This window comes from Chiroxiphia lanceolata, chromosome 10 (assembly GCF_009829145.1).
Source record: "Chiroxiphia lanceolata isolate bChiLan1 chromosome 10, bChiLan1.pri, whole genome shotgun sequence".
In the NCBI taxonomy this organism is placed as follows: Eukaryota; Metazoa; Chordata; class Aves; order Passeriformes; family Pipridae; genus Chiroxiphia; species Chiroxiphia lanceolata.
Genome location: NC_045646.1, coordinates 320,192 through 347,130, shown reverse-complemented (window position 1 = coordinate 347,130; position 26,939 = coordinate 320,192). Strand labels below are relative to the sequence as shown.

The window sequence follows — 26,939 nt, the reverse complement described above, 5'->3', positions numbered from 1 at the left end:
TAGACACACACAAGGCTCAGGTACTGAAGCAGAGGTTCACAGCAGTGAACCAGCAGGTCCAGGTGTTAATTTACAGCTATCACTGCAAACCCAAACCCAAGAGGGCCACTGACAGCATCAGATGATGCTTCTCCTTGAAGAGAAGGCACCAGTCTGTTGCAAACGCAGCAGTGGTAACCCTGGCACTCGTCTGTTAGGCAACATCAGAGAGACAGTTTCTCCATTGTCTTCAGAAAAAAGTGCTACTGAATTTACTTACATTGCAACAACATCTACAGCCAAAAACTTCAACAAAACTGCAGTTTAATTTCAGAAAATGTGTTAAAATATATATATATTTGTACATCAATTTGACACACTGCGTTAGTTTACACAAATGATGGTCTTTCTTGAAATCGTATTTATGAAATGTACATTTTTAATTTAAATACTCAGTATACACTGCACTTAATCTGCATGTTGCATTTATTAAATACATTAAAATCTGCAATGTAACAAAACGTTTTCTGCATACGAAATTCAAAACACCATTTTAAATGAACAAAAGATGGCTCACTTCATTTATTTGTTTTAACAACTAGTGCCTAGCACACTAGCTCAGCTCCACCAACACCAGCTGTTCTTTCTCTTTATTGACATTGTTCACAGACTAGTACATATTACACTAAGAGTGCTGGATAAAAACATGAGGTACGAAAGTGGTTCAAAGATTACAGGTCATGCAGATCATGCGAGACAGCAAAGAAAGTCGTGAATGAGAAAACACTAAATAAAAATACATAGAGAATGTGCATTATAAAATAAAAATAAAAAAAAAAAAAACACCAAACCTCAATTACACAGCTTTGCTTCTTTGGTTACAAAGTAGGTTGAACAATTTCACAGCTTTTTATTCCCACCCAAAAAACAAACCAAAAACGAAATGTCAAAAAGCAGAGGAATCGTGGCCCTTTCTCTCTATTAGAAAGTAGAAACAGAAATGAGCAAAGTTTTCTTCATCAAAATAGCCCATCACTTATTTATTATATCACAAGGACTGGTGACTACCTGTACAGATGCACTATGGTCTTCATACTTACACTCTATACAAAATTTACATTCAAGCTGGATCTTTACTACCGTAAATAAATACCAAAGGTCAATTGCCATTAGTGTTAGAAATATGCCAGGGTTCTTTGTTCAATTATTGCCTAGACATTGTATCTATTAACGCAATCCCATCTACCATTTTACCCATACAGACATTTATTAAAAAAAAATTTAAAAAGTTCTGTGACATTGTTCATGTACATTATGAAAATAGCAGCCCTGTAATAAATAAAACAAATAAATGAAACTAACGTAGGCAAATGTTACTTATATGAAAAGAACAGTGGCTCTGAAGAGGAATTGTTGCTCCTTACCAGACAGCAAGGCTCAAAGCAACCCAGGGGCAACGGGGACCTGGGAGAGCCACCCAAGCTCTGACAGCCCTCCCTCCCTCCCTCCCGCAGCCCAGGGAGGAGCCGGGCTCAGGGGCTGCCCCTGCACCCTCTGCACAGGCAGGGCCTGGGGGCCAGCGCCGGGGGTGATTGTCTAATACTGCAAAGGCCAAACACAGACAGAAGCGGCTGCTCTCGGGCTCACGCCGAGGACACGTTGGGCTGCGGCGGCTGCGCGGGCGGCGGGGGCTGCGCCGAGGAGCTGCTGCTGGGGGGGCCCTGCTGGCTGGAGAGCTGGGACAGCTGATCGTTGTTGGACAGCGATTTCAACAGTGCGTTTTCCCGTTCAAGTAAAGAGTTTCTTTCGACTAATTCCTTTATTTGTTCCTTCAGGACTTCCACTTCTTCTCTCACTGCATACATCAAATGGCTTTTCACTAGATCCTGCAGAGAACAAGTGGACAGTTACACCAAGGGAAAGAACACTTTCCTTCACACCAGCCCCAGAATTTACTGTTACTGCTTTCACTGCAGTAAGCCTGGAAAACCAAAGCACTGTCACTAAAAAACATATGAATAAATCAGCCTTCAAGCACAAACCACCCAGCCCTTTTGTTCCCTTGAAGTGGCCCTGACATCAAAAGCTGCGTCTCCAGCACGCCAGGTCACCTCAGTTACATGGAACACAAGGACTAGAATTACATCCCAGCTCCTCAGAAGGAAAGCACCAGCTCTGAAGCTGTGACCTGGGGGTCGGGGTTTGCAGCATACAGGCCCTGCACTGAGGTGTGGGAGAACCAAGATATAAGAAAGCTTTTACATCAGCAGTAGCAAAAATCCAACAGCTGTAAGGGAAGCTGAGAAGTATGTTAAGGATGGCACACTTTACCCTTCTAGTAATGAACTGAAAACTAGTGATGAACTTGGCTAAAGCAACAGACTGAAATGCACTATTTATTTTCATTACCCCTTTAAGTTCAATCAGCTTGTTCACAGCAATTTGTAAGAAAACTCACTGACTAACATTTCTGGGCCAACAGTAAAGGCAATCATGGTTTGTGGTCATTCACAGATATACAGAAAATCCATTTTTCAAATGATGGTCTCAGTCTGACCCATGTGGAGGGTCACAGAAACACAACACAGCTGGAAACAGGCTCAGTGATGAACCACATTAATCCTATTAGAAACAACAACTTATATTTTACTTACCATTGCCTGTTCTATTTTGTTGTCAATGGCAACAACACTTGCACCAGATGCACTGTAAATACAAGGAGAAAACTGTGAGATTTACTGTATCACTCAGGTGAATCCACGCACCTGCAGGACTCCTGGAAGATGCTGTCACTGGAAGGCCGAAGCTCAGAGTCAAGAATTCAGTGCACATTCACAGGGGTGTCCCATGTCCCCCCCCAGCTGCCCAGTACAGCTGGAGCTCTTTAAGAGATGCTGCTCCTTCAGTTTATACCTCCTCAGACTGTGCTTATGACACCCATAACCACAAAAATGCATTAGAATAAACACTTTCTGGCCTCCTTCTCCAGCTTTCTTTACTGGGGATCCACAGATATTCCTGGGATACTTACCTCTATGTTATTCCTGACAAACTCTTTTTATAAAGCAATGAAGAAAAAACCCTGTTATAATGGTTGTTCTCTGGTTTCACTCAAAGTCCACCTACCAGGTAAGAAGTTCCTGGCTCAGCCCTGCCTGTGCAGCCCATGGCAGCGGGAAGGTGAGACATGACTGGAGCCCTGACCCCAGGAGCACTTCCTCACTCCCAGAAATTCCCCATGGATCTCATCTGACAGCTGACAAACACACGGGTCACAGTCAGGGCCAGGCCTGTTCCAGAGGCACACCAGTGCAGCACATCCAAGAGCACATCACACTGTGAGGATGTGCATTTACTGTCCTGACAGGATCCTGAAGTGCAGCTCTGAAGCCCGGGGGCAGCAATCCAGGCCCAAATGTCTGGGGTCTGTTTCCTGGTCACACCACAGGCACCCGAGCCAGGCCCTCACGTGCAGCTCTGGAGTCGGGGTTCTGGTGGCCAGGGGTGTCCCTGCTCTCCCACGGACTGGGATCCCTCTGTTTGGAGAGGAGCTGTAGATCTCCCAGGGTAGGCAGGGTACACCCCTCTCCATGTCCCAGGGGTCCCATTTCCTCACCAGCTCTGGTCTGACCCAGGACGGCGGTTCCTGTGACAGCCCCACCAGTGAGAGCTGCTGATAAGGGTCCCAGCCAGGGCCGTGGCTATCAGCAACACACAGCCACGTTTAAAAGAGTTAACATGGGGAAAATGCAAGGCTTGCAGTCCCGCTGGGAAACCTGCCTCTCTGGAATTACACAACACTCACCGAAACCCAGGGTTAAGAGAAAAATCACTCAAGGCTTTTTACAAGTATGGCCAATACTGCTGAGCACATTGTCACAGATGTGAAACAAGGCTCAGTTCTGAAGAACGACACTGGTCAGAAAAGCTCATTTTAACAGGTCCCACAGAACTGTCAGTACCAGCACTGAGCACACAGGAGCAGAGGGAATCAGCTTTGCAAACAGGGGGAGTAACAGCCTCTATTTCTACACTGAATCAAGCTTGTAACCCAAACCAAAAGTGCTGAACTCCCATTTCACAAGAAAATTTTTCCAGTCTCTTATTGTCTTCTAAGCCTCTTTCAAGTCCTATCTGTGGTAAACCTCCTCAGAATAAGAAATATTTATAACCTGTGCTGAGGGAAGTATCCCCTTCCATCTTAAATTAACATGCTTCAAACTCATCTGGCAGTATCAGAAGTGTCTGTGTTCAAGAACCATGAAATCCCAACAGCCTTTCATGGACACCACTCTATGGTCAGGTGAAGCAGCTCTGAAGAGGTGACAAGAGGAAAATTAAAGTAAACACCACACATGGCAGTGGGATCTGTTGCTCCATCTTTACAGCACCATCGCACACCTTCTGTCAATACCTGTCTAGTTAAACTTGAGACTGGGACTTTATTTTTTAAATAATTACACTGCAAAATAGTTGAAAGGGATGGAAGAACAAAGTCTATTGCACCGCTCCAAGTTAAGGCATTTGAGCAGCTCCATGAGAAAGACCGGCAGCCTTCCCTCAGTCTCCTGGAACACCCGTGGCACACTGCAGAGGCACCTCTCCTATGCTGTACCTCGTGCCCCAGCTCCCCTCTGCCTGTTAGATGGGTGCAGTGCTCACCATGTGGGTGTAAAAACTGTCCCTCCCCACACTGTGACTGGAATGAGCCTGAGAAACCATTGCTCTTCCACCCATATCCCACACTTAAGAGTGACACCAACAGTGCTGAAAGCCCTAAGCAGCTCATACACTACTGTTACCTGTGTCAGAGTTCTTGCTGCCCTTATCCCTGGAGAATCTGCACTAAGACTGAAGTGCTGAGTTCGGATTCCAGCCCTGCTCCCTGCACCCATCCCGACTCCAGCAGGCAGAGACCCCCACTCCCTCACCCAGGAGAAGCCCCATGCTGACGGAGCAGTGCCGAGTCCACCATCAGGATAAAACCACCTGACATGTTCCAGGTCACTTTCTACAAGCAAATGAGAATTAGAGTTTAGGGTAGCACATTTGCTACACGATTCTGTCCTTTATTCATTTTACAGTGCTCCCCACTCACTCAGCTCCTGTGAGATGTTGAGCAGCAGGGCCCTTCAGAGCCAGCTGCTCTCACAGGACACTCCAAATATAATGCTAAACCTTAAGATTTTGTACTTTTCACAAATCCTGAGCTCTTAATATTAAATCACTGTTTGCATAAAGTATTTTATCCCATAGCTTCAGAATGAAATTTATAGATAGTCTAGTCCTTATGAAAAGGCCAGGAAAAACCCAAAGTATCTGTTAAATAAGTCTTTCTGGATGAGTGACTGGAGTGACATGTTCTGTGAGTGCACCATCCACTGCAGAGCCAATGCTCTGACTTGCAAACCCTGGAGTTAGAAGTGGAAAGACCCCATTTAGCTGTTACAAAGAGACCAATTACTGATTGCTCCAGGAGCTACAGAAGTCTGACAATTATTGTCAAAGCTGAAAAAAATCCACATTAAGTAACACAGAACAGATTAAGTGGTGCATTAGGCATGTAATATTTTTTTTGTAACTGCAAACCCCCCACCCCACATTGAGCTTCTGAAGCCAACCAGGAACTGAACAGACACACTGTAATTCCAGGGAACAGTTCGGTTTGACTTGGACCTCTGAGTTAAGGACATGCCAATGAAGGCTCTGCCCAAAAAGACATTATATTGGTAAACCAAGTTCGTGCTGAAGCCCACTTAAGTGGCAAGATTTACAGTCAGCAAAACCATCCAAGACCCCCAAGTACAGTTTGTCATTAGTAGAGATGGATAGTAAACCCAACACTTTTCTACATTACACACCAGGTAGCCAAAAGCCTATTTAGTCTGAGAAAGTCTCATTTTGATGGTTTAAAAAAAAAAATATATGTGGTGCTTGCTTTACCTATTAAATTTTCTTTATCTCACCCCATGAGTTCTCTCACTTTTCCTGTTCTGGTGGAAGGCTGAGTGAGCAGCTTTGTGGGGCTCAGATGCCGGGGTTAAACCACAACAGCCCTTTTTGGCACCAAGTGTGGGGCTGGAAGGTTTCAAGATAAGGACAGATTTGCCTGGGATGTGCTAGATTGAATGCACAGCAGTTCCTGCCCTGCAGCAGCTGTTCCAGCCATGTTCTCCATGGGCTCTCTCCCCCGTGCAGAGGCCATTGCCCGTTAGTGGCCACGTTTTGCTCTGGCTGCTGCCACACTGCTCTTATCAGCTCCCTGCCGCGCTGGGAGCGCCCGATAACGGCCACGGCCACGTGCCTGTCCTGGCAGGAGCCCAGGGCAGCGCTGCCACGCTGGGCAGGCTGGAGCTGCAGTCCAAGGGACTGCGACCCGATGAGTGCACAGGGGAGCAGAGACCCACCTGCAGCCTGTGGAGGAGCCCACTGCCAGAGCAGGTGGGTGCCCAAAGGAGACCATGACCCCACGGCAAGTCCATGTTGGAACAGGCTCCTGACAGGACCTGTGGTCCCTGGAGAAAGGAGCTCAGGCTGGAGCAGGTTTGCTGGTAGGACCTGTGACCTCACAGAACCCACACTGGAGTTCCTGAAGGACTGACCCTGCAGAAGGGACCCACGCTGGAGCAGCTCATGAAGAACTGTAGCCCATGGGAAGGATCCCATGCTGGAGGCAGGGGAGAATGTGAGATTCCCCAGCAGTCTGTGGTGAAGACCACGATGAGGAAAGCTGCAGGACCCACCACACCACCTCTCCTGTCCTGAGTGACCACCATGGGAGCCCAAAGTCCCTAAATGATCACAACAGACATTTGTAGACAATTTATGGACATTTTGCAAGGGTGGTCAACAGACTAGGTCGACAGACTAGACTAGGTAACAGCATTTCACATTTCAATGAGATTGAAATCCTACAGTCTGGATGATGTAAACTAATTCTGAAGTTTTTCAGTCAATAACAAAAGCCATATTCCATATTCAGCTGTATTAATGATTATCTGCAGACTACTGTCCCAAGGAATTTCTTAGCACTAAGTCACTCCCCAAAAGACTCACAGAATACAGGAGTTTTCTTGCCTTCTAGATACATAAAACCTATTACATTTTCCAGCTGATCCTGCAGAGCAGAGCACAGAGGGACACTGATGCTCCATCCAACAGCCCCTGTAAGACAATTCCTCTAAAGCACCAGATGTGCTTTGGTTTAGGTTACAGTGAGAAAGGTGTTACACACCTTGGGGATGTCTGATGGATATCCCCAAGCCAAGGAACTGCTCCCAGCTCTTCTCATTCGCTGCTACTGCTTTCAATCAAATTATCAAACAACCTTTCCACAAGCAATGACAAGGTACCTCAAAAAGTTCCAACCCTTTTTGCTTGCAAGTGAGCTACAAACTAAAGCCGAGTGTTCATTTTTTCTTTCCCCTCATTGTTTACTCATTTATGAGCCACTGCAGCCACTGAACTAGCCACTCTTCACGTCTTACCACTGGGTTGGGTTCCTCAGTCCACCCAAAGAAATCTTTTCTGTTCTTGAAACAGTTAAGGCATGTTTAATTAGCCTCCATCCCATTAATAGACTCTACAATGCCAGCATCCCAATGCAATCACGTATCCAGCCTGGAAAGAATATCTGTGTGAGTATTGTAGATTTTCATTATTTTTCTTTGTCAAAGTCGTGTGAGAACGTGTGACAGTCTAAGGCAGTGAATTCACCACCTCAGGAGTTTCCACACACATTTTATGAGTTAATTTATATTGTGAAGGTTTAATGCTTCACACATAAATGCAACAGAAACATAAATCCTACTGCTTTAAATTCAAGTTTACTGATAAGGGCTGTATTTTAGGCAGACCCACTGAAGCTGCTATGGCACTGTTACTGTGCAAAGACAACCCAGGCCCAGAAGAGTGACCCAGACTCATGTGAAGATGTCAAGCAGCCACTATTCCCCCTCCCAAACCACATCAGTTGAGAAGACCAACCCATGAGACTTGAGCCCTTAGCAACACCTACGTGAGCACTGTGCAGGAAAACATTCCTGCCAATGTGTCAGTAAGAACCAGTATCTCCCTAACACTTACTGATTTCAGTGCCACCAGCACTCTTGTTGTGTGTTGGTGTGTTGGTGAAAAACAAACCCATCTCTATTCACTGCAGCAATTCAGCACTCTCTTGCTCTCTACTGCAGTAGCATGTAGTAGCTCTGCTGGCTTCAGCTGGTCCCGAGAGATGGCTGCTTATAGGAGAATAATCCATATTTGTTAGGAAAAAACCACTGGAATTACACAGGAAGATTTTCTGTTTACACCGAAGCCTCCTAACTCAAGCCCCTGAGGTTCACAAACTACTTCTGAAGGAGCTGCAAAGTGTAATGAGAGTCCAGTGCCAGCAGGCTCACGGTCCTGGTGCTCCACAGTGTGTCAACCTCCACATCTTGTGGTGGGTAAACAAAGGGATTACGAGGAAATCACACAAGCTTATTGTTTTCAGAGCAGAGATTTTTCCTTCTCAAACCAGAGATCCCAAAAAGAAAGCCCCACACCACGTTACTGTTACCCAGCTCCCAGAGTGAGCACAGGCTCCCCCGTGCCCGGGGCCCATCCCGAGCTCACCCACTCACCACCACCTGCACTGCTCCTCGATGCCCTCAGCACGCCCTCCACCAGCTTTTACCACGAGTTTATAGCTGAAAACTTCTCAGTTTCAGTCATCTGGCAGAGCAAAGCTGCCTAACATGACCTTAAAATCCATTAACTGGGGTATAAATGCAAAACCTGCTAAACCCTGTCAAAGACTTCGGAATTTGAACAGATTATAAGTTCAAAACTTGCATCGATCCTGATGAATTTGATTCTATGTTCTCACAAATACTTATTTTTACCGCAAAATGTTCACCAGCAAAGATGCAATACTATTTTAAAGGCAGCCATTTACATTCTTCTACCTGAATTTGATGTTTTTCTATATCCCACACTTCCAGCACTTGCTTCAGGCACCACACACAAACCTCAATTTGTGAAGCCTCAATCTTATTCACTATTTGATTTTAGGATTTTTTGAATCAGCTTCCTCATCCTAAGACTTATTTTGAGATATGAAAATAGAGAAACAGCTAAAAGCTAGACCACAAAGCAAGCTTTTGGTGTACAAACCAAACGTGTATTCTAAGCCCTGAAGTTTATTTCAGTGAAATAACAAAGTCCTTGAAACCTAAATACCAACTCTGTCCCATAAATACAGAAAAGTGGCATCATCCAGAGCTTATAGCAAAAACATAGATTTGTCCAAGTTTCTGCTGGAAAAGGAAGACATGCTTTGAAACTGAGCTTAATGCCAGCACCCCAGCACTATAAAATGATTTTAAAAACAGCAGGATACATCAGCATTACTTATAACCTTCAGCATTGTGCAGTATACAAACTGTTGCCAAGCAAACTATGAAAGGATTCAGTTAAGCTGTGCACGTTGAGAAGCCTCTCAAGTCAAATACAGCCAGTACAGTGATGAAATGGTTATCAATACTTCAACAGCCAAACAAAATTTTACATTCTACACAGCTTGTTAAGCAGAAGTTTGTGACAAGCCAGAGCATCACAAGGCATGAAGTCACTAGGACTTCAACTTAATGCTAACAAAAAAACTCCTTCAAAATCAATAAACCGCAGGAAAGAAACAGTTTGCAGCTACTGATAAATTAGTAATGCACCTCTGTAAGTCCCATCCACGCCAGATAAGACTCTGTTGCACTTCACTGCAGTTTCTCACCATCAGTTCAATGCTAACTTTGGAGATTTACTTCATCCTTGTCACAGTTCACCTGTGTTCCCCATCCAGCTTTACTTCAGCAAAATGAAAGTAAGCCAGAAAGCTTCCTTTCCTGGTTTTAAGACAGAAGTATCTTAGTTTTGACAAAATTGTGTTTAAACGTAATATTTTCACAACTTGATTTATGATACAGGACTTAATGCCAAAAAGTTTCCTTTTTTGGAAAAGGAAGCTGTAAACATTTTGGTGAAGGTCAGCTAGGAGCTGACTAGCATTAAACTCTGAGCTTACACATCACGCATGATACATGCATAATGGAAGGAGGAAGTCACGTCGTATTTTGGAGCTATTTAGCTGCGTGTTTCAGAACAAACACTCCACTTCCACGACTGCTTTCGCCTCTTCAAGCCGCAGAAGCCCAAGGTGAAGTTTTGAACACAAGCAGCAGTTCTGTGCAAACACAAACCACGAGGAACTTGCATAGAGCGAAGCAGTTCATGCATACTCAGCACGTATGCATTCCATACTCAAGCATCCATACCTATCCCAGGAGGCCTTTGGCTCGTGTAACTTGTTGAAATGGAACGCTTGGTAGAATGCAGTTGACGGATTCCTATGAGATCCAAGAATCAGACAGACATATTGAAAATGGGTACGTAATAAAAATACCAAGTCTCCTAATTCAACCTGCATTGCAAAGTGAATTACCTTGTTAGGTTAAACTAATGCCTGAAAGGCCCTACTGTTTCTATGGGTTTGCATTAAGGACATACAGATCCAAAACAAAATAGTAATTCTCTCAGGCTATTTCAAGCTGCTCCTGTACAAAGATGACTGTAAGGCCATTAATGAAATGTCTCCTGTCCTGCTGGCAATCCTGCATAGGTATAAGCTGTGTACCACCCTAATGCCAAACATATCTAAATCCAAAAGACACCCTTCACATTTTTGGTATGTCCCAAACTGTCTCTGCACACAGTACCCAGTGTTTCCATCCAGCTTAACCCCCTGCTTTATACTCAAAACAGATGAGTCCTGTAAGGGCACCTGGAAGTGGGAGCTCAATATGCAACATTCAAGCTATGACAGATCAAGTTACAACTGACAACCAGAGCGGTTAGAAATGAAAAGCAGAAGGTAAACTATCACTCACCCTGTACACAGCTGTCAGTCACCTTCCCACCTCCCCTCCCCGAGGTGCAGCAGGGCTGATGGAGGCCCTTGGCCAAGCACTCCCTCGGAGCTCTCCCCCAGCTCCATCACCCTGCTGAGCACCGCACACGAAGCCACCTCGGCCGCCAAGGCCCCGGGGCAGCCCGGCCCTCCAGGCAGCCACATCCACCCCACACGTGGCAACCACACCAGGAGTGTCACTGCAAGAGCTTAGTGCTCCAAAATCTCATCTGAACGCTTGCTGTAAACAAGACACTGGATGAAGCACAGTCAAAGCTCTGCTGCCAAGGGCTGCAGCAGAGCATTGTACTCAAGCTTAGAAACTCCTTCCCTCAAACAGCTCATCCTCGTGTGGGTACAGCCATGTCAGCCCTAGAGAAGAATGCAACAGCATTGCTGAAAAATCTCCGGAAAACTAAGTATGAGCTCAAATTCCTTTCAGAGCCAGTTTTTAAACCAAAAGTTTATATCAACATTAGAAGCACAGGTACCCATCTCTTCCCTAAGTTTATGGCAAGAATACTTAAAACTTGTCTTCAAGTTACTTAATTATTTCAATTTAATTACAATCACCGTATAGTTAAAATACCAGAACAAAAGAAATTTAGAAAAAAAAAAAAAATCACAGAAGCAGCACCATAACAAAACACTATCAGAAGTAATTGGATTCCCATGGCAGGTGTACACTAAAAACCTTGCAAGGATAATGGTATTTGTGCATCAATGGTCAGGAAGTGTCTGAGTTTTAAGTGTCTGTCACTCCTTTTCCTGCCTTCACCACTGTACCCTTCAAAAAAAAAAAATCCACGTGAGCCTGGAATTTAACTTAAAACCTGTTACAGAAGTTGCTTTATCCAAGCTGATAAATACCATGCTCTTATGTTGGTACTACTCACATTTTCCTAGGAAGCATTGCACACTTGAGTGACAACTAAATATAACTAATTATAGAAAGAGCAACACAATAGCTAAAGGACATTTGTGTGATAGAAGGACTTAACAGAGGGAAAGCAATTGCCATCTGTGGATCAAGAGAGCATTCCTTTGCTGAGGGGAAGGCCCAGGCCCAGGCTCTTCTCTCTAATGCAGCTGCCTGTCAGGAGTACGTAGAGTCTCTTCCTCAGAAAGTGACTGTAAATAGAAAGTCATTTAACTTCCAAGACAAATTTACTTGCAGCATATAAAGCCCTGTTGTTATTGTTAGGTATAAGAAGTGGTTTATAAAGACACGGCATGTATTCCATATGGCCTATTTGTATACTGATACCCTTCATGCTCTATATTTTTGTACTATTCTTAAGCAAGCATCTGAAAAGATACAGAAAAGTTTTTCTTGTTAGATTCTTATTTGTATCCCATGCTATTGAAATTGCTTTTGCATTACTTCAGACAATTAAGAGAATCTTTTCTACTCCACAGCTATATTTTAACAATATATTAATGGGAGTGAACAGGAAAAGCAAACCCACAGAGGCAGCATAAATGATACCTCATTTGCAGGTCTGAACTAATACAACTGAGTTTCAGATTGTTGAGGCATCTACTTTTAACACAACAAACAGTAAAAGGCTAGAGAATGCCTAAAAACACCTTTCAGTTTGCAGAAACAATTGAGGACATGGCTGAGAGGAGCAGCACAACCCAGCCTGCTGCTGCTGGGCCACAGCACTCAAGTCCTGCTGACACTGAATGCAGGACAGCCTGGAGCACAAGAGCAGATTGTCCAGGTCTCCTCCCTGGCAGATGGCCAGGCCTGAGGTCAAGGCTCAGCCTCAGTCCTTGGCAGACTGGCAGTGGAGCCAAGAGCCAGCCAGGAAAGGGATGTCCCTGATGCTGGTCCAGAGATGAGCACCCACCTCCCCTTCCACAGGAGGTACCCCAGCACTTCTCTGTCTCTGCTGAGACAGAACAAGGTGGAGGGGCTTGATTCCAGTCCCAAACTACAACAGACAACTAGCCTAGCACACCTGAACATTCAAACTGCATCTCCAGGGGCCAAAGAGGCCTCCAAGTCTCTATAAACAAATCCTACAACACATGCTGAATTTATTTTCTTTAAAAGCTCACGAACACCAATATTCACAACTTACTTCCATGTTATGGTTTCTAACAACAGTTTTCATGCAATAGATATTTGATCTAATTTTAAAGGATGAGAACTTATTCAATTCTCTGAATGCCTGAAACATAAGTTGTCCCTTTAAAAGGGAAGTCTAAACCACATCCCAAGTATCCCCTCATATTTGGAAGTGTATCCTCCCACTGCCATTCATCAGGATGACATGCCAAATACAAACGTTATCCTCAGGAGTTCTGTTTGCTAGAAACCATGCCCATCAGAGCTGGTAAATCGTCACATATACAGATAAATGCCTTTTAGTTTAAATAACGATACCGGCTTTGGAAGAGCGGGGTATCAGCCTGACACACAGAGGTTGCTGCACGGATGCCTTTTTCCCAGCTCCTGCCTCTAAAAGGAATAGTAACGTTGTTCACAAACAAGTTTCAATCTGCAGGCTGCTGACCAACCTCAGCAACTGAGTGCAAGAACAACACATGAAAAATATCACTTCTTTCCTCCAAGGCAGCGAAATAAAACAATCATACTGGACCACCTCAGATAGTTCTCTATCAATATCACTGACTTATTTTCATTAGGTTTGAGAACAGGAATGACCCAGATGATTCAAAAGGCTGTCTTTGAAGAAGACAAAAAACAACAGGTCAGACAATCTCTGCTCAATACCTCTGAGGAAAACCAAAGCAAAGCAGAAGCACCTATTTATTATTACCTAGACAGCAGCAAGCAGATGCAGATGGCCTTTCAAAAGCTCACATCAGCCAGAAATTCCTTCTGAGAACAATTAACGGGCCTCATATAGAAAAACACAGAGGATGTGATCATGTTATAAAGTGAGTAGAGCTTTTAATGCCATCTTGCATGACATTTTTGTAGGTAGAAGCGTGGCTCATGCAAAGAGGATCCACCATCAGTAACTACTCTGTGCATGTGGCTCACCAAATTCAAGACTAGAAAGTATCAGTAAGACATCCATTATTCTCATGTTCCTGCTCCTAGAAGTAAGGTCATTGATCATACAGTGATGCATCAATAGGACTGGGAAGTCAACAGCAAGCTCCAGCTCAGCCTCTGCACAGAGCTACAGGAGCCAGGCATCAGGCCTGAAAAAAACCTGTTCTTCAGCCACCTTAATCAAAGGAAACACGTTAATGTGTAACTCTGTGCACCTACCTTGCTGCTACAGAGCCAGAAGTGAACCAAACACTTGGAGAAAGAAGTGATTCAAAGATACCCTGAAGAGGAAGTCAGCAAACAGACACATTTAGCTTTTTTGTAATATGAGTATTACTGTTGAACAGTCAAGAGACCTGATGGTAAGATAAGCACACAGTCTGAGTTCAAGAGAACTGTCAGCATACATGGACGTGTCTGTGCACTAAAGGACAGCAAATGAATCCCTCCTTAATGTCTCAAATTTATAAAAGATTGGATGCACTTTTACCCAGAAGCACTTCAGACCCAAGGTAGTTTTCAGTTCTGTGTTTCAGTGCTCCCCAATAAAAGGCTATTTACTAGGATACTGGCTATGACCTACAGTTGGTCTCCAAATTACAAACCTTGACAGGGTTTATCTGGGATCTGGGCAAGGGATTTGATGATCACTTGATCACAGCTTATCAGGGAACACCCAGCACAGTTCATGGCATTTTGAGATGATGTTTACACTAGTAACAGAATTCCTTCTCCAGCCCTCTCCTTTTAAATGACTTTATTTTTATCACCTTCTATTTAAAGCAGCTGCAACTTTGAATCAGCTTTCTTTCATAAGACTCAATCTACAAAACAGTAACTGGAGCACAAAGCTTTGCAGGAGAAAACTGACAGGGACTAAATGTGAGGGAGTTGATGTGGAATTAAGGAAATAACATCTCAAGCTCTGAAGTTATATGTTTAACTGCATATTCTGTTCATACCATTCCTTAAAGCTGTTAAAATTGCAATACATATCCAGAAAAAACAGCAAGAATTCAAAGCTTTAACATTCAGTTTTAGGTACCTTCTAGCTACAGATGGCAGGAAAGGCTGACTCAATTAGCAGCCTGCATGACAGTTTTTGGGACAGCAGCTCTCAAACACCACAATGGACTTTAAAAGAGTTCACAGGTTACTACAAAATTAAAATATTGTAACAGTGCAGAGAGAGCACAGTGCATGGATCTGATCTTCACTGGAAAAATCAAGAGCAGCAGCCTATACTTTCTTCACCTTGCTCTCAAAAAGAGGATTTCAGCAAATAATCTCTTGCAGTGACTAGAAGGCTCTAAGGAGAAGGAAATGGAGCTGACTGTCTCAAATGCACAGGGTACAAAGTTTGGCAGAGGCATTTCACTGATCACTTGCCTGTTGAGATCCTGGCATCAGCCTTCCCCTGCTCTGGGGGCTTGGATCTTTAAAAATGACACCAGTAACGTTTTTCAACCCCTATGAATGCTATTACCTGATTTATATAACTATCTGTTTTTAATAAAAATAAATAATATAAAAATAATAAAAAATGCTTCATTATTACCTGTGTTAGGTAACAAATCACTATTTCTAAAGGAGCTTTGCTGAAGAGTTTAAATAGTGAATTCCAGTATGACTATTTGACACAAATCACAGAAGGAACAATACAAGTGCTTATCTTCTAAATCTCTTCATGCTTCTGATTTCAACAGCTGCAGCTCAAAACTCTGGGGTCCAGTTCTCTTGGGTCCCTGAGATTGGTCCCCAAGCCTCAGGAGTACTGCAGACAACCTTGTAATCACAAGGGCTCTAAGGTTTGTCAAGACTCACGGGTGACCCCTTCCATCCTCTACATGCTGTCTTCCCACCTTCCAAAGCCAGACAGTGCACTCCTGTCCCAGCCAGGTACCCATCACTCTCATGCTCCAGAGTGCTGATTAACACCCTCCTGCTAATGAAGCACAGCTGTTCAGGGAGGCCGAATGTCACCTTACAGACTGTGTGAGGACTAATCTGAGCGCTTCTGTTCTCAAATCAAAACACATAACAAGTGTAAAATTTCTCGTGCTAATGACTTGTCTTTGCACTGGGTGAAGTCAACCTTCAGTTCTTGGAGGGAGGATACAGGACAAAGTAGTTCACATGATGCACAGCCTGGCTTCAAGGCAAATAAGTACAGCAGATCATATTTTCAGAGAGCAACATCTATAGATTACAAGTTGATAACGGCAATGCAGAAAGTGTTTGCCTGACCCAGTAAGGGATTTTTGCCTCTATTCTGTGGCTTTTCTTGAAAGCTGCTTAAAGGCTCATCAATATTATACATGTTTGGACAAAGCAAAACAAGTCAAAAAAAACCCAAAACCAAAAGCAAACAGAAAGAGTTTTATTTTCAATAACTTCCACGTTCTCAACACTTTAAACTTCACCTCACATGGGATGGAGCCCTTCAGCATCTCCTGTGATTTGCCAGTGAACATCATTGTGCCACGTTACTCTCCTCAAAGTGATCCCATTCAAGAGAGCAAGCCCTCAGTGCTCTTACCCAGCAGATCCTGATACACTGGGTCAAAGGAGGGAACAAAACAGTAAACTCAGTATTTCTAAATTAAAAAGATCCACACTTGCTAGTACTGCATCATAGATCAAAAAATCTGTGAAAACTCTTAAAACTTTTACACAACTTGGCTGGTAAAGAAAAGGCATTTATTCGTATGTACGAACATATCATTGTAGAGAATCAGGTTCCTGCTGCCTGCACAGCCCACAAAGCCACATTTCCTCAAACCCAGTGATGAAGGAAAAGCTGCTTGTAATTACTGGTGAATGTGGCCCTGCATAGTGGAACAGCTGGCTTGAGTATTCATCCTCAAATAAAACAGCCCCAAAATGAGATTTCTTCCCCCCACTGCCCCAAATTGCAGGTACAGCACTTTCAGCTTCTAGGGTATCTATAAATACAAGTGGTTCCTGTTTTTTGACAACAAAACATTTCAGTATCTGTGGGGAAAAAGTGAGTGGATAAAATAGATTCAAGCAGACTCAAGACAAACCCCACCTGTCCTACTCCTGTGACAATGGTCAAGAATGCATCTATGAGCAAACATCTTAAATTACACACTTGGCTTTACAAAAAGACATCAGACCCTAGGCCATGTGTGGCATGGTTTATTACAGAGTATATTATAAATCTGTCTGCCTTCCCACACAATTTACAAGTTCTTTACCACTCAAGTTTCAGGCCAGCCTGCACTGTCAGCAAGCAGACTTACAGTAACAGTATTTTTAAAAAGACATTTGTAGGATTGGTCAAGGAATTTATGGGCTTTGCACCCACTGAAGTGTTCTACATAGGAGACACTCCCAGGAGTTCTCATCTACACCCCTACAGAAATAGCTGAAGTAACTCAACAGAGAAGCAAGCAGGGGTTTTTAACACTCATTTTTGACCACCACATCTTCCAATAAACCAGACAAGTTAAACTTGCTTGAGGTGGCTACAAAAGCTTCAGAAACTTCACTGAAACCAGTATCTCGTTTCTTATCCAACCTACACTTCTCCACTGCAACTTCACCCCCCCTCCCACACACACACTCATCCCCTCCCAGAGGAAGGGCTCAGGACTGGCTCAGGACTCTGCCCTCGCTCAGAGGGGCTGACTGGTGTCCTGGGCTGCACAAGGCAAAGTCCGGCAGGTCCAGGGAGGGGGTCCCTCCCTTCTGCTGAGGTCACACCTGCAGGGCTGTGCCCAGATCCCACTCCAGTTTGTAACCTTTAATGAGTACCAGGCAAACCCACCAGCTGTCAGTGTGACAGACAGCTGACACCTCTCCACAGCACTAATTAGTACTTCCACCTTCTCTCTGCACTGACAAAAACACTCCAGCAAGCTGTCACAACACAAATGCATCCCTCCCAGCTTCAAAAGGAGAACAGACATACAAAGAAAACCTCTTGGAAGAATTGTGTTTTGCACGACAAAAAAAACTGAGACAAGCATCCAGCTGTCCTTCATGTGGCCAAGTAACTCACCTGCCCTGCCTGAGTAAAAACACATTATCCCATAAGGCAAAGATTTACTGGTACTCACTACGCATTTGTATTTATGAAGTGTGAAGTTTAAAGGTGAAAGATTTTTCAAGATGGAGAATGAAGATACAACCTCACACTGCATTTCAAGTGACTTCTTATGTGTAGAGAACCTTCCCAGAAGACAGGGGCTTTAGCAGTTACTATAAATACTTCTATCTTTGCACTTTGTCAAATATAGGAATAAAAGCAGACACCTGTGCCTGACAATCTAGATTTATTGACTAGAACCAAACCAGCTGTACTTTGGCAGGAATCTCACAGAAGTTTCTTATGGAGTCTTTGCTGACACACAAAGCACAAGCAAGGTCTCGATTTTTCCTGAGCAACAGAAACTGCTAATCACCAGCTTTAAAACTGAAAAATTAATATATAGCCTCAACATGCAAGAGGCTGGAACTCAAATATCGAGCACAGCAACAGGGAAGAACTCCTCTTTACTATGTCACCTGAAGTCATAAAAGATTATCAGCACTTTACATAAAAACATAGCCTCAGAGAACTTTCAGCCCTTCCGAGTTCAAGAGCAGTTGAGTCCTGCCTGCTCAAAACACCCAAATACTTGAGAATTCAGCTTTTAAGAAGAAGTTTAAAATAGCTTCCATAAAACATATGCTGTTGTTTCTGCCATGCAACAAATATGTATTCAACATTCAGAAATCAGCTATGGAACATTTGCACTCTTCTATAGGGGAGCAGGAAAAAATTAACCCCCAGCAGCTGAGCAGAACACCTGGGAGTCCAAGGTCCAGGGAAATGCTTGTGTCAGGGCTGGCCACTACAGTCTTTGAAACAAACTGAACAGTGTCCCCATTTCCTCCTTTCAATAACTCTCTCATCTGAAACACTTTGTCTCATTAATTCTAAGATTGTACTGACTCCTCCTTAACAAAGGCATTTGAATGTTTAAGCTGGGAAACAGCACTGTCAAATGAGCAACAGCAGTTTTGTTTAGATATCTTGCACCACTCCAAAACTGACTGCACAGCAGGACAGGCTTTCCATTACCCAGAAACTGGTGTGGTGCTGCAGTTACCTTTGGTAATTTTTGTTAGAGAAAATACAGCAAGAACTGAACACAACTAACTGGAGTTTGTTTGCATTAACCATCGTTTGCTGCCATCAACTGCAGTCCCAGCTCAACTGGTTTTCAAACTGAGCTGTAGCTCTGGCTGTCAAACCGAAGGCACTCCTGGCTCTGGAGCGTCTGTCCCAGGTTCATTCTCATCTGCTCCCACACACACTCACAAACACAGGCCTCCAGGAGAGCTGGGAACAAGTCTGCAGATGCAGGAGAGCTCAAACCCCTACTAGGCTTATGAGCAAGGTGAAGAAAGGGACAATACCAATGCAATTCAAGGATCATGTACTGGTATGTATTTGCAGAATACTTGTTTTCCTTTAGGAGCACAACAGAACATGCATCTAGGGCAACACCTAAGTGATCCTGTGCCCGGTTTTGTCCTTATATGACAAAGATGGTCTTAAGACTGCAGTTCTACCAACAGTTAGTGCTCCATGCAAATATGTGATTTAGCTGAGCTGGGAGACAGCCCTGCACAATCAGGTTCTCAACAACTCAGTTGCTGTAGTTGACAGTTCACAATTGCAGCCATTCATTAGCGTTCCTGGAATACGGCCGGAACAGCTCAAGCCAGTCAGTTATCTCTGGAAAATGATCTATACTCTGCTCTTTTTCCAACAGCCCTAGTAATATTTTGCCCCAAAAGTCTGCCAAACATGTAGGAGGTTTGAACAAGGTTTTTCAGTAACATTCTTTTAACAGAGGCAACATATTTCTTTTCCCCCAAGAGCCAAAATAAAGTTATTAAGCCAGCTGAAATATTCTGCTTGTCAGCTACAAATCTGTGTATCCACGGGCAGAAAGGTGAGTAGAGAACCTGACACACACTGATCCCAAAATCCTCACAGGTGATCTAACTGCCCTCCCTCCAAAATAATTAGTCCAGCTGCTCAAGTCCAGCAAATGAAGAGTCGGGACAATTTTGAGATCCAGTTCTACTTGTGTTTTTTCAGTATTTGTCAGGCTCCCGTTCAAAGTGGACTGCAATACCCACATCTGCCTCAGTAACAGTACTACTTCACCCATCCTTGAATAGTGCTGCAGTTTATACCACTTGCATCCACATTTAGAGAGGAAAAGAAAACTATGTTACGCTGTAGATATTCCATAACGCCCCACACAACAAATTTCTCTTTTTAAGAGCTTAGCAATTTGGACACATCAACTGAAAAACCAGCTTTGCTTTTCAAGGAAGGTATGACATGCCAAAAGCTTTTTTCTCTTTTTTCTTTTTTTTTTTTTTCATTCTTTTGGATCACCTATCTACCTACCCCCTCTTCCCTTCCAGGTAAGATATCTTGATTAATTGATTCTTCATTATTCATCAGGTCAATGCAAAAAACCACAGTTTTGCCTAGACTGCTGTCAAAGCATACTGGACTATGGGAACAGGAAATTAAAAAGTCTTCAGGCAATGGCTTGGAAGAAAGTCACTCTACATCTATAAACACACAGTTCTATCTATCTATCTATCTGTCTGGCTACGTATCCTTACACCTCCACTCCTAACTACCCTAGGTGTAGTTTGATTTAAAACAGCAAACCATAAGACAGGAATAAAACAAAAGACCTTTTTCAGAAATATGTGAACTGACCAGCTTTTTACATCAGCCCTGTCTCACGCTCACTGTATTCCTGACATGCTGCTTTCAAAGAACTTCCATCTTAACTATGCTACCTTTAGAACAGTTCATATTCAGAATGGTGAAGGACTTTCTAGATAAATTCAGGATATTGAGAGCTATACACTATTCCTTGATGAGTCACTGTGTTAGAAGATCAATACAGGAGCATGAGCTATACAAGTTTGTCAAGCTTCAAGAACATGCAAATATTTAAATATAATTGAAGGTGTCAGAAGAAATGCAGATACCTGCCTACACACTGACCCCCCCTTCCTTGGGACACGGCACATTAATAGTAAGAGAAAAATGCTTTCTATGGATTTCTAGCTCCCATGACCACCAAGTAACCTCTCCAAACTAAGCTGAGCGTTAACTTCCCGGACCTGCCGGCACAAACCATGACTCATGATGTATCAGCTCCCTTTGCACCCTATTAGCCTTATCAGTGTCAACCCCCAGCCTATTAATGACATTTGAAGGTCTTCATTAACTATTTCACCACTGATTGCAGTAGAAAAAGTAGCTGGGCAAAGCCCATGGGAGCAGTGGTAAACCTTAAATAGCTGGAAAGAGGAAAAAAGCAGGAGCAAGAAGAGAACAGCAGACAAGCAGGAGACACTTTTACAGTAAAACCTTCTCACAGAGTAAAGCACACAAAAGCCAAGCGATAAAACAGCCTTAACAAGCTGCTAGGCTTTTATTCTTACCTTTCTTTGTCTGAAACTAGTGGAAGTCAGGCTACTGGTTGAGGGGAGCAAAGAATAAACTTGGATCTACTGGCTCTGCAGAGATCTCATATGAGGTCTAGGCCTATTTAAGGTGAGCCTTCACAGCTTACCGGGGTCACTACTGAAGAAAGCCATTCCCATCTGGGAGAGACTCTCACAGCACAGGTGTGCTCCTGGCTTCCTGAGCACCCAGCACGCTGCACAGTTTTATCACCCAGTGCAGAAGGTGACAAACGAGACGTGTGTGCTCCTCCTCTGATAACCACAAGCTCATTTCCCTACTGAACACCACGGCCTGTCAAAAAGAGCAAGCTGCCTTCAGAGCCCATTTCCATTTCTTACTCGTGGTTCTCACGGTAAAGTGTCTGCAAGAGTCTCTTTAGAAATGAACAGCAAGAGAAGCACTGCTGCAAGCTGGCAAGTTCAAAGACTAAACTAGGAAAACAGCTTTAAAAATCACTGTTCTGGACAAGAGCACCAAGAACTGCCTCACTAGAGTGCAACACAAAGTTAGCAGCCCCCAGTTTGAGTAAGTAGGGCAAGTTTTTCCTTACTGTTACATAAAAGCGATTCACTTGTCACAGATAATCATGTTCGTTACTACAATTTATATTAAGTGTTAGAAGCTATGCAAAACAAACGCAAAATGCATTTCTTTCTGTCTGACTCCTTAATCAACAGAATGATTAAGCACCAGACGAATCATCTTCTGATAAAACACTGAGCTATGAAAAGAACCCACCAGCTCGAAATCTAACCTTATTTGCACAAGGCAGTTTGTCATCCGGGTCAGCAATCCTCTTAAGGTAGGCAAACTGTGAGGAAATTTTAACTGTTTCACTTTTTCTTGTCAGTCCTTTACCGCTTTAATCAGAACCAGCACAGCTCTCCAAACCATGGTTTTTCCCTGCAGAAAGGCATCACCAGTTACTCTTAGACACAGTAGCAGCCAAAGCTCCAGTGAGCACAGGCCTGCACTAAATCTGCAGCCTGAACTCACTGAACGCTCACTTTGAGGTGCCCTCTCCATCCTCTGCACCCCAACCCCACAGACACAGCTGCTTTACTAAAACATGCTCCGAGCCACACTGACTGTGTTATCTGGAAAGTCTGGTGCTGTCCCCAGATGAGGAAAGGCTTACAGGGAAATTCACCACAAGACCTGCTCACAATGGCCTAACTCCCATCTTTAAAAATACAAACACAAACAACTCACATGTATTTCCTTCCTCCAAACTGCAGCAATCCCAACAGTAAATGTCAATGACATTCATTCAGTGCTCAAACACTGCTTTCCCTCAAAGTCTTCTCTCAAAGAAGTCAATTAAGCAACTTTGGCCATGACCCTTCAGAGCACTCTGACACATCTATGGGAATAGCAGCCACACACTGGATCCCTCTCTCAGGCCTTCTGATGAGTCTGCCCACACCACACACCTCCGTTACAACTCACAGTTCCAAATTACTTTCCAATAAAGAAAACTCACTGTAAGGTTGTACTTCCCACCATGTCCACATCTTCGCCCAAGTGGTGTCTGTTTTCTCAATACAAAGGACCATTCTCTGTAGAGCTTTCACTGTGTAAGGATCTCCACACAAATCCATACCCAGGAGCAAGTATTTTCCTTACTGATACTATAAAAAGCCAACTCCACAGGAGGATAAAAATAAAGGATGTGTGTTAAAAGCCCCAAGCTTCCCAAGATGCCTCCCCTGATGGCCCTTAGGCAGCACCACACAGATTTAACAGCACTGCAATACAGTGGTGTTGATAAACCCACTTTAACCCAGCTGTCATTGGAGTGTTTTATGATGTGTTCAGGGGAAAGGAGAGAACAGCCCTCCTCGCATCTCGAGTCACTGGCTGCAGAAAGACAGCTTTCAGTCTTTGATTCTGAACAGTTCATATTATTTGTGCATTAAGCAGCTTTCAGGCTACTTTCTGCCCCGTTTTGTGTAAAAAGTAATTGCGCTCACACCCTAAGAAGAATAAGTACAAGAATAAGTACACTACTTGCCTAAATACTTCACCGTGGTTTGTGCTCTTAAAACTTCAGTGTGACTTTCTGAAAATGTGAATTTACATAAAGCATTTGCTAATAACTCAAAAGTTGTTTCCTCCCCGCCAAAAGCACAGTTATTTTTTAAGGTATTATAAAATAATGCATACCTGTCTTCATCACCATCAACAGGAATGGATATGCCAAACACAGAGCTAGCAAGACTGTTGATAGGAGTACTTGCAGGTAACTGAAGAGGATTTGCTAGAGTGTCTGGAATGGGAGGCTTCACAAGAGGTTTATTTTCAGCTATAAGAGAAAGGGGTGGCTGAGGTAGGGGTTCTGATTTTCTTCTAGTATCATCAATCTGGCCTACTAAAGACTGGGCCTGGGTCTGAAACTGTCCAAGGTTTGCCTGAGGCAGACTGGCGGGTGCGCTGGGCGCGCCTTGCATCATCGAGTGTCCCACGTGCTGGGGCTGGACCGCGCCGGTGCTTCTGCTGGCAGAAGGGTGGCTCGTCAGCTGGGACTGCACCAGTGTAACAGGGACGTTTGGCATAGTGACAGAAGCAGTGGTGGACACACTAGGCACACTTGTACCGGGCACAACCGCAGGCACGCTCTGAACTCCAGGGACCACAGCATGGGGAGCACCAGGCATTCCTGACACTTGACTGCTTCCCCCCATTGGATGCTGAGTCACAGATTTCTGTTGCACAACCCCTGGTTGTCCAAGGCCCGGCTGTACCACACCTCCTGGCTGTGGGACGGCAGGTTGACTAGCCTGTGCCTGGCCACTCTGCAGCAACCCCGACCCCTGGCCGACTGCTTCACCGGGCTGTGCTGACACCCCCATCACTGGTGCTCCCACAGGTGAGGGGTTTTGGCCCATCACCTGCCCCACAGGCAGGCTGGAGGCCACAGTACTTGGAGCAGAACCTGTAGTAGCCTGCTGAACAGCTCCTTGAGACTGCATAATTGTCACATGCTGCATGTATTCGGCCTGCCCAGGAGGCTGTGTCGGCAGTAGGTGCACTGGTGGAATCTGAGACTGAGAATAAGCAAATTGTTGAGGCTGAGTCACTGGTATGCTTGCCTGCTGCACCTGCTGCTGGGCCACAGGAACGCTCGGCTGCCCTACTGTCACATTTGGAGGTGCCATGCCTTTCCCGTTGGGTCCAGCCTGTGCAACACCCTGTGGATTTACCTGTGGCTGCGGTTGCTGTGGCACCATCATTTGCTGACTTGCTCCCGAAGCCCCAGAAAACACAGGCTGAGCAGTACTCTGAGGCATGGCCCCACCTACGGGCTGTTGCGGCTGCTGTTGTTGCCCAATGACAAAACTAGGTTGCTGTAGAGAGGACTGGTTCATTTTCTCTGTCTGGAGCAGCTGTGACACAGCAGCCAGGGAACTGTCAGCTATAGAATCGGGGCCATGGGCTGATGCTGGCACAGCCGAGACCACAACAGAACCTCCTGTGGCACCGAGGCCACTGTCCCTCTCTTGAGCAGCCTGCTCAAAGGTGCTGCTGTGCCTAATGCAATCTCCAGTCCTGCCCAGAACACCACCATCCGAGTCCCGGTCATAGTACTCCATGCACGTCCATCGGCCTCGCCTGTAGGGCTCCCCAGTACCGTGGTCCAGCTTGATCACCCTGAAGCGGGAGCTGCACGCAGCAGCCGCCGTCTGAGACACGGTGCCAGGGGCGGCGGGCGCAGAGGGCCCCGTGGAGGGCAGGACGGCCTGAGCACTGCTGCCTCCCCCCACGGCAGTGCCAGAGGCAGCAGCTGGCAGGGGCACGGCAGAGCTCTTGGGCACAGCCCCCCCGTTGGGGGCTACAGCCAGCCCAGCAGCAGCCACAGCCAGCTGCCCGTCCAAAAGGAGGTTGGGAGAGACGCTGCTGGGAGTTTCGGCCTCACCCACGTTGTTGAGAGTCTCTTCGGAGGAGCTCCGCTCACAAACGTCCTCAGGGCCGTAGTCGGTGGCTCGGGAAACATCAAAGATTTCAGAGGACACGTCCTCGGTGCGGGACTCGTCCGGGTCGTCCAGGCTCTCGGTGTCCTCGGTGATGCTGCTGGCCACCTGCGCCGTGGTAACGCTGGTGATCTGGAAGCAGCTCTTCTTCTTGGCCGGCATCTTGGACATGTTTCCTCCGCGGGGAGGGGCTCGGCGGCCGCGGCGAAGCGAGCCCAGAGCCGGGCGGGCTGTCACGGCGTGCGGGCCGGGCCCCCAGCGCTACCGCACATCCTCCGGCGGCTTCCTGCGGCGGGCGGGGGGCGGCGGGGCTCCTCCTCTTCCTCCCCGTCCGCAGCCCTCTTCCCGCGGCCGGGCCTCCTCCTCCTCCTCCTCTTCGCCGCCGCTCCGAGCGCCCCGCGTCTTCCTGCGGGCCCGCGGCCCGCCCCGCGCCAGGGGCCCCGCGCCGGCCGGGCGCGGCCCAGGCGGCCCCGTCCCCCCCCCGCTGACTCCGCGCTCTACCTGGAGACCAGCGCCAGGCGCATCCTGCTCGCAACCGGCCCGCGGGCTCGCCCCACGGGCAAAGCCCCGCCGCCGGGCGGGGTGCCGGCGCCGCGGCGGCCCAGGCAGCGGCGCTGGGCGGGCGCGGGCGGCCCCGCTGCGCTGTGCCGGCCGCGGAGCTCCCGCAGCGCGCTCGGGCCGCGGCTCCGCTCGCCCAAGATGGGGCTCAACTTGTGCGCTGCACTCTGGGAGCGCCGCGGCCACGCCCCCGCCGCGCTGACGTCATGGCCCGGCGCAGCGCAGGGCAGCCCGGCGGGGGGGGGCGGGGCAGCGCGGCGTGCGGGGGGACGGTTGGGATGTGGCGCCCCGCGCCGAGCCCCCCCGCCTCGGGGGATGGTCGCGCCCGGCCGAGCGCGGGCCCGGCCGGAGGAGAGTGCGTGGCCCCGTCGGCGCGCGGGCGAGCGCCCCCTGGCGGCGGGGCCGCGCTGGGCCCGCGGCAGCCGCTGGAGCGGAGCTAAAGCCGGGAACGGCTCGGGAGCGCGGCAGCGCTGAGGGGCGCAGGACCTCCGCCACCATCCACTCCAGCCTCTCACCGATCGCCAGCTTCTCACTAGGCCGGAGCACTGAGTGCCACGTCCAGTCTTACCTTAAGTACCTCCAGGGATGGGCACTCCCCCACCACCCTGGGCAGCCCCTTCATGTCTAATCACCCTTTCTGTGAAGAAATTGTTCCTAATGTCCACCCTAAGCCTCCCCTGGTGCAGCGTAAGACTATGTCCTGTCCCTTGTTCCCTGGGAGCAGAGCCCGACCCCCCCCGGCTCCCCCCTCCTGTCAGGGGGTTGCAGAGCCAGAAGGTCCCCCCTGAGCCTCCTTTGCTCCGGGATGAGCCCCCCCAGCTCCCTCAGTTCTCCTGCTGCTCCAGCCCCTTCCCAGCTCCCTTCCCTTCCCTGGACACGCTCCAGCCGCTCAGTGTCCTTCCTGAATTGAGGGGCCCAGAACCCGGCACA

At 46.3% G+C, this 26,939-nt stretch overlaps 1 protein-coding gene across 2 annotated transcripts; it reads right to left on the bottom strand.

The window, feature by feature from the left end:
- Positions 1-286: 286 nt before the first annotated feature.
- On the bottom strand, positions 287-25,869 carry TSC22D2 (TSC22 domain family member 2). Of its 2 annotated transcripts, XM_032697783.1 has the most exons (4): positions 23,647-25,869; positions 10,290-10,361; positions 2,634-2,685; positions 287-1,865 (listed from the first exon to the last, which is right to left on the bottom strand). In XM_032697783.1, the coding sequence occupies exons 1-4, from the start codon at positions 25,620-25,622 to the stop codon at positions 1,623-1,625; spliced, it is 2,343 nt and encodes a 780-aa protein (XP_032553674.1). In that variant the 5' UTR covers positions 25,623-25,869; the 3' UTR covers positions 287-1,622. The 2 variants fall into 2 exon arrangements, with proteins under 2 accessions (XP_032553674.1, XP_032553675.1); XM_032697784.1 differs by lacking the exon at positions 10,290-10,361 and having other exon boundaries at positions 23,647-25,868.
- Positions 25,870-26,939: the final 1,070 nt, after the last annotated feature.

Bases quoted from the DNA above. Each gene is read 5' to 3' on its own strand.
- TSC22D2 (XM_032697783.1), bottom strand. From the start codon at position 25,622: ATGTCCAAGATGCCGGCCAAGAAGAAGAGCTGCTTCCAGATCACCAGC. The intron at 2,686-10,289 runs GTATGGATGCTT...TTGTATTTACAG, and splicing joins CCAAAGGCCTCCTGGGATAG to TGCATCTGGTGCAAGTGTTG. The intron at 1,866-2,633 runs GTAAGTAAAATA...TGTTCTCTGCAG, and splicing joins ACAAAATAGAACAGGCAATG to GATCTAGTGAAAAGCCATTT.